General features: G+C 40.3%; 1 protein-coding gene across 1 annotated transcript; it reads left to right on the top strand.

Moving 5' to 3' along the window:
• The first annotated feature begins 996 nt into the window (after positions 1-996).
• Positions 997-7,411, top strand: hyls1 (HYLS1 centriolar and ciliogenesis associated). The gene is made up of 11 exons (XM_030772061.1): positions 997-1,096; positions 1,425-1,535; positions 1,765-1,838; positions 2,202-2,446; positions 2,749-2,807; positions 5,650-5,816; positions 6,239-6,284; positions 6,384-6,447; positions 6,828-6,909; positions 7,102-7,128; positions 7,280-7,411. Exons 1-11 carry the CDS (start codon positions 997-999, stop codon positions 7,409-7,411), a joined length of 1,107 nt encoding a protein of 368 aa, XP_030627921.1.
• The last annotated feature ends 168 nt before the right edge of the window (positions 7,412-7,579 follow it).

Below are 7,579 nucleotides of genomic sequence, written 5' to 3'. Positions count from 1 at the left end.
ATATTTACTTTGGAGTGACGGTGCTCTGAAATTTCTCTAACGGAGGCATGTTAAAGACTAGTTATAGACTGTTAATAGTAACCTATTGATTTTCTTCGGATTCCAGCTTTTAATTTGCAAACTGACTGTCCGCGAATCAACTTTTCAGTTGTTTTACACGTTTGTGGATCTTATTTTACTTCACAAAATAAACTTGCAATCTTGCAGTTTTCTCTGACAAGAATAACAGCATCACATCAACAACAGTATCGACAACAACTACAACAACAACAATAATAATGATAATAATAATAATAATAATAATAATAATAATAATAATAATGGTGATGATGATGATGATGATGATGATGATGATGATGATGATGGGGCTTGATGATAAAATGTTTCTGGTCTCCATATAAACAAATAAAAATAATTTAATTTTTTCCCCCTGTTTTAATCAAACAAATCAAGGCGACATCACGGCATGGCACACTGGTCTCCCAGACGATAGGTAGCGCTATTACTGCATCCATTGCCATGTTCAATTTCTTGCTTTAGCAAACGGCGTCGTTTTCAAAGTGCTGTAACGGCCCACCGTTGTCTGGAAACTGGAATGACAACATCCTTTGCTGTGGACAAAGCTAGTCTGAATGCAAGTCACTAAGCTAAGTAAGTTTGTATGTACTTCGGCTATGTTTACCATAAATACTTTGAAAATCCATGTTGTCCTGGATCAGTTGAAATATAATGGATTTAATACGCTGGCAGCAGTTTGTTACTTTGTAAGCTGTTGTTTGATAGACCCAAATTTATGATGTTAGCAAGCTAGCGTGACGGCTAATTAGTTTGTCAGAATATAGTACACTTTCTAAAAGCAAAGTCATACATGAAACAAGCCAGGATAGTTTACATTCCTGCAGGAAACGGCAAAAAAAGTTGCTGCGTCTCATAAAACTGTTGTTCGAAATGCCTTTTTGTTGTACTTTTCTCAGTGGCTTGTCTTCTGTGTAGGTAATGGACAACCTTGATTTTTCGGAAGATGAAATTGAGCAACAGCTCTCTGCACTAGGTTACACCGATATTCCAAAACAGAGACTCCATCAGTTTAAACAAGGTGGGTTTGATCTTACCTTTTACAATACGCCTTGACTACGGGCAGTTTGTAAAATTGTGTAAACTAAATTGTCACGTCTTGGCCTTCCTCGTTGTGATTGCATCAGTGCAGTTACTGTAATATTGCAATTTTAGATGTTGCTTTTTCACACGTCTGACACTACAAGACTTTGAAATGTATTAAACAGTTTTCTAGACCAGATATAGTTTTTATTGGAAACTAATGATGCTGTGTCATGTACTCAGTAGTACCACCAGGCTTATGGGTTACATCTCATCCACTGATTGAAAATTACACCTAACAAACAAACGTATTCATGTTCTTGAAGATCTTGATCAGCTGATTCGTCACGAGAGGTCAAAGAGCCACACCTCAAGTAACTGGACATCTCCAAAATCTCAAAGCAGCACAAGCCCCCCTGCATTCACCAAAGAGAAAGGTTAGTGGTGACCATATATCCTGACCATTACTGTAAAAAAATATATACGTATTTTAATGTTGACAAGTGTATTTAGTGAAAATAAGTCAACAAATGTCTGACAGCTATGTCAAAAATGGTTTGATTTGTTTGTTTCTTCACTGGGCCAGGAAAAGAAGATTAAGACAAAATATTTGTTTTTGAGTTAAGATGTGTTTTACAGTCTGTGTGCTCCTTTGTCTCCTTTCAGTTAAGCTGAGTGACACTGGCCCTTCCTGCAGCTACATTTTCTGTCAGAATGGTTCCACTGGACAGCAGAGACAGGTATGCATTAAGACTGACACAGCAGTGTGTTTCTATTCAACTAGATGTACCGGTCTCTTAATCACTGCAGGCAAGTTTCTCTTATGTGTAACTATACACAACTGGAATGACGCATTAGGCATACTTTAAAGCTTTTTTTTTTTTTAACTCTGTTTTTTATGCATTGTGTGAGTTATTGCCATGTATGACCCCTTTCCTAAGAGCGCTACAAGGATCATGTTGTAAAGCAGAAGATTCTACTGAATAAGTACAAAACAATAGAACCGGTAGTCTTGATATAACATATTGTGGATTTTAATGGTCATCTGTGCTAAAATAAATTGACTGAAAAGCTAACTCTGCTCTCTCCCATCTTGCTCGAAGGTGTTGACCTCCACATTTACTGAAGAAAACCATGACCCTGCTCTTCATCGCTTACACTGTGACTCCTACACACGGCACTCGATAGCCCCGAAATGCATCCGCCCCTCCACCGCACCCAACAGACTGGAGGTGGAGGAGAGCTCCTCTGATATCTACCAGTCTTTACTCAATGCCAGTCAAATGTCAAATCCAGACAGAGACACCAGAGCTAATGGGAAGCCTTTCATCAAAAGGAAGGTTCTTAGGTAATTGTAATGGCATAGTGGAAGTAATTTGTTTGATAATGCTGGATTTGTTCAGTTTGTACACTCTAATGTGAATGAATACTCTACTGAGTGACATAGGATTAGACATATGGGGAAATATTCAAACGTCTATCAAGGTAAAGAAAAACAAACAACTTTTGAGCCTTCTAAGAAAATAATGATGATTAAACATTGTACATCTATATATATTTCCACTATGATTGCAAAATCTAATCTTTAAAATCATTAGCTGCTTAGAAAGTGAACATGGCAAATGGATTATTTTATGAATTTCTTTCCAGGAAATACAAGGGCCAGTCACATGTTTGTGATGAATCTACACATAGTGAAGCAAGCTCAGGTAAGCGCAGAAATATTGACATAATATATTAAGTATGTGCAATTTCCCTGCCCTGATAGAACAGTAGCATTTTAGTTTAAAAGATGTAAAGCCACCAGTTGTTATTAAATCCTAATCATAGTTACTTGAATGTAGGTTGAAACTTCCTACCACTGTGTGGCGCCATTAGACCCGTGAATCCATCTGTAACCTCATGATAATCCTCTTAGCATTTATGCACTTCCTTTCTAAGCCATCTGCTGGGAATAGTACTGAATTCTCTCTTTAGTGCCGTACAACCGAGAAACTACCTCACGTTCTGTTGGGATGTATAAAGCTTTTGATAACAGTTGGGACAATGAGAGCAATGAGGAGAAAAGCTCCCTGGCCTCCTCATTCTGGACAGATCAGGAGAGTGAAGTGGAAGAGAGGGAATGCCATGTGAAGAAGGAGTGTGTAGGTGAAAGAACTGAGAAAAACTATGGTGGAGAAGAGAAAGAGAGAGATCATTTTGTGAACAACGAGTGTGAGGAAAAGAGAACGAAGAAAAACTTTAGTGAAGAGAAGGAGAGTGAGGGGGAAGTGAGAGAATGTTTTCTGAAGGATCAACACGAGGAAGAAAGAACTGATGAAAGCTTCAGTGGAGGAGGAGGAGAAGAAGAAGAAGAAGAAGAAGAAGAGAGTGAGGGAGAAGAGAGAGAATGTTTTATGAAGGAGGAGTGTGAGGAAGAACAGGATGAGGATAGCTTCAGCAGAGAAGAAGAAGAGAGTGAGGATGAAGAGAGAGGGTGTTTTACAAAGGAAGAGTGTGAGAGAGAAAAAACTGATGGAAGCCTCAGTGGAGAAGAGGAAGAGAGTGAGGAAGAGGAGAGAGAGTGTTTTACAAAGGAAGAGAGTGGGGAAGAAAGAAATGATAAAAGCTTCAGCGGAGAAGAAGAGAGAGAGACTTTTAAGAAGGAAGAGTCCGAGGAAGAAAAAACTGAAGGAAGCCTCAGTGGAGAAGAGGAAGAGAGTGAGGAAGAAGAGTGTGAGAAAGAAAAAACTGACGGAAGCTTTAGTGGAGAAGAGGAAGAGAGTGAGGAAGAAGAGGGAGAGTGTTTTACAAAGGAAGAGTCTAAGGAAGAAAAAACTGATGGAAGCCTCAGTGGAGAAGAGGAAGAGAGTGAGGAAGAAGAGAGAGAGTGTTTTACAAAGGAAGAGGGTGAGAGAGAAAAAAGTAATGAAAGCTTTAGTGGAGAAGAAGAAGAAAGTGAGGAAGAAGAGAGAGAATGTTTTACAAAGGAAGAGAGTGAGGAAGAAAAAAATGACAAAAGCTTCAGCGGAGAAGAAGAAGAGAGTGAGGAGGAAGAGAGAGAGTGTTTTATGAAGGAAGAGTCTAAGGAAGAACAAACTCAGAGAAGTTGCAGCGGAGAAGAAGACGACAGTGAGGAAGAGGAGATAGAGTGCTTTACGAAGGAAGAGTGTGAGAAAGAAAAAACGGTTAAAAGCTTCAGCGGAGAAGAGGAAGAGAGTGAGGAAGAGGAGAGAGAGACTTTTATGAAGGAAGAGTGTGAGGATGAAAGGATCGAGACAGTTTATACAGTACATGAGCAGGAGAGTCAAAAAGAAGAGAATGAAAGCTACATGAACAAACAGTACGAGGACGAAAGGACTGAGAGTAAACCCAGAGGAGAACAGCAAGCGTGTGAGGAGGAGGAAGAGGAGGAGGAAGAGGAGTGGGAAAGTTTCTTTACGGAAGAGGGTGGGGATGAATGGAATGAGAGTAGGTCTGCATTAGTCGAGGAACGCAGCGAGGCAAAGCCAAGCGAGTATTCTGTGAAGGAGAGTGAGGATGGAAAGATTGAGAAAAAGACAGAAGATCACATACAGAAACGTGATGAAGAGATGGAAGTGTGTTACATGAAGGAAAGAGGGGACAAAAAATTTGAACCAAAGATAAACAAAGGAAAAGTTCATCCTAACCAACTGGAACAGAAGGAATCCCTATGGGAGAAGGATTCTAACAAAAACAGAAGGGACTGGGCAGACCATAGCCAGAGAGGGGAGGTTTGCACCGACTATGGTGTGAGTGAGCAGAGTAGCAAGAGATGGTCTGACCAGTATGAGCATGATGAAAAAGAAATATTTGAGGATTTCAGGGGCAGTGTAGGTAGCCCAGCAGCGAGTGTCTTAACATCTGGTTATGGGACATATCGACCGGACTCGTCTAAAGACGACTACAGGGATGACTGCACCCTGACTGGGTTGGAGGAGGACAGTGAATGCCAGTCAGAAGCCCCATTTAATGATGCCAACAGTAGCTTCTCTGGGTTCAGTGGTAATACATTTGGTAAAGAGGTTCTTACTAACCCACCTCACAGTGATGGGTTTGGCCTGTCTGCGTTGAATGATGCTGGTCAAGATCAGTACAGTGAGGAAGACCAAAGCCAGAGGGTTGATGGCACATCCAGCTTGTGCTATGAGAAAACACTTAAAGGATCAGAATCTTACAAATATCAAGATGACTCCGTGGTCGATCCGGTTAAAGTAGCAGACAACGAAACCTTTGACGAACTGGATCATGAGGATGATTGGGACATGGATGGCTTGCGAAAGAGCTACCATCACCCTTTCAACATGAGGCACAATAAGAACAAAGGTATAAAGGACATAGAAGAAGAATCTTAGAATTTTTTTCACAGCTGGGAAAGAAAGAGGCCGAAAAATAATTACAAATGGTGCTTGTATGGCAGCTCCTAATGCCTAACAATCAGGAACCAGTAGCATGTGAGACTATCTTGCGGTACTTACTTGGAGTCTGCCACTCTGTCTTACCTTTTCTAGTGTTGTGTTTGTGGTTTAATGTGCTATGTGTTGCTCTCAGGTTCAGCGAGTGGCCTAGAGGAACAGCTGGACAGGCTGGGTGTATCTACATTGAATGCTCGTGGTGACATTGAGCCAGAGAGTGAAGAAACAGGAAGCCTTAGTGACAGACACAGCTCTGGAGCAGACGACCTCCCCAGTGCCTTTCACACCTACATCCGTGGCATGGTAAGCCTAGTCACGTATTTGCATGACTGAGGAATGCACCATGCTGTTTTCTTCAGTTCAGGGTTGGGTAAATTTCAGTACTATACATGTTTTTTCAAGCCCAACACTGATACACTTTAGCTCATTTAAGATGATTGAGAAACTGTCATCTTGGCTTTTCATAGCTGAATTGTCTGTGTTACTGTTAGAGCTGGGCAAAAAGTGTGTTCCTGTGAAACTGTAAAACTTCCAGAGTTGGGCAAAAAGTGTGTAGATCATCTGTCCCATATCATAAGGGTATGTCTGATATTATGGTAATGAAGTGCTTATTTATATTGCAGGAGACATTCTCAATATCTCATACTTCTGACCTTGAGAATCTGTTGCTGTACCAGTAGCATATGTCCAATAACAGTTTTCAATCTCTCTCTCCCCTCCCACAGGCCAGATCTCGGAGTGAGAGTGACATACGACCGCGCCCTAAATCCTGTACGTCCCTGATTCCTCACTGTTCCATTTTGTATTGGCCAGCTGGGTTTTATCTGTTATGTTCCTATTATATTCACGTAGCTTCTGATTTGTTCTCAGTTATCCGGCCACTAATGGATCACCCTCACACCAGAAATCTCAAAAAGACAGATCCTGTTGCCAGGTAAGGCATGCAGGACTCCTCTTTGACTTTTTATCTTACTGATTAGTGATTGTCAAACTTTAAAATTAGTCTTCTACTACCATGATCTTTATGAAATTCTCAACTTTGTTTACACTGCAAGAGTTAACTTTGGCTGCTGCTGCTGTTGTTAGCTGTGATTAATATGAGATCTTAAATGTGTCATTTCTTTGATGTTTATACAATTGTGTCTCTCTTACCTCTCCCCGTTCTTGCTTGTCTTGGTTTAAATGGGCTTTAGGTCAAAGACACAGACATAACTGCACTTTATTATATTCAGTGCTGTTGATAGTTTATTCCAGTGGATTGTATGGCTACAAAGATGGTATTTTTTCCACTTACTTTCACTGAATACTTGACAGGTATTTCCAGTACAAACAGGACTGGGACACATTCAAGGCCCCGGGAGAAAAGGACAGGAGAGAACTACACTGGGCAATACGGGTATGGTTTCTTCTCATCTGCACTCTTTTTAAAACAGGAGTTCTGCTTGGCTCAGAGAAATTCTCTACTTTTGTGAATCTGATCATTATCAACATTAAATTGGCTCTTAAGTACAAAGAACTAAGTGAAATCATTCACAGAAAAGTGTCAAATAATACCTTCTTACATTTTTGATCAATTTTCCTTCTTCAGGAACAACTAATGTACCAACCTCCTCCAGTAAGTATCCTCTACTGAATTACTAACATTTCTTTTACTGAAATAACAACTCTGCTAAATTGATGTCAATATAGCCCTAATGGTAAGAGTCAGATTAATGCTTGTTTGTTTCAGAAGTATTTGTCAAAACTTTCTCATCTCTCCCCAACAGCAGAAGCCCCAACGGATATTTGTGCCCAACACTTATGTGGTCCCAACAGACAAGAAGCGATCTGCACTACGATGGGAAATCAGATATGATTTAGCCAACGGCATCATTCCTACAAAAATCACCTACCCATAACCCCCCACCTCACTGATAATTTGCCATTTTATTCTGAAGTTTTTAATGATTTTATTTATCAATGATGCTTGTTTTTTACTCAGTGCTTTTGAGTGTGTGTGTGTGTGTGTGTGTCTGTGTCTGTGTGTGTGTAAAATGATAGACCGTTATCAGTGGTTTTATTAAATA

Source organism: Chanos chanos, chromosome 4, assembly GCF_902362185.1.
Source record: "Chanos chanos chromosome 4, fChaCha1.1, whole genome shotgun sequence".
NCBI classification, from domain to species: Eukaryota; Metazoa; Chordata; class Actinopteri; order Gonorynchiformes; family Chanidae; genus Chanos; species Chanos chanos.
The sequence above is the reverse complement of the archived record's forward strand: the minus strand, read 5'-3'. Positions and strand labels throughout refer to the sequence as shown.

Bases quoted from the DNA above. Each gene is read 5' to 3' on its own strand.
- hyls1 (XM_030772061.1), top strand. From the start codon at position 997: ATGGACAACCTTGATTTTTCGGAAGATGAAATTGAGCAACAGCTCTCT. The intron at 5,817-6,238 runs GTAAGCCTAGTC...CCCCTCCCACAG, and splicing joins ACACCTACATCCGTGGCATG to GCCAGATCTCGGAGTGAGAG. The intron at 6,285-6,383 runs GTACGTCCCTGA...ATTTGTTCTCAG, and splicing joins ACGACCGCGCCCTAAATCCT to TTATCCGGCCACTAATGGAT.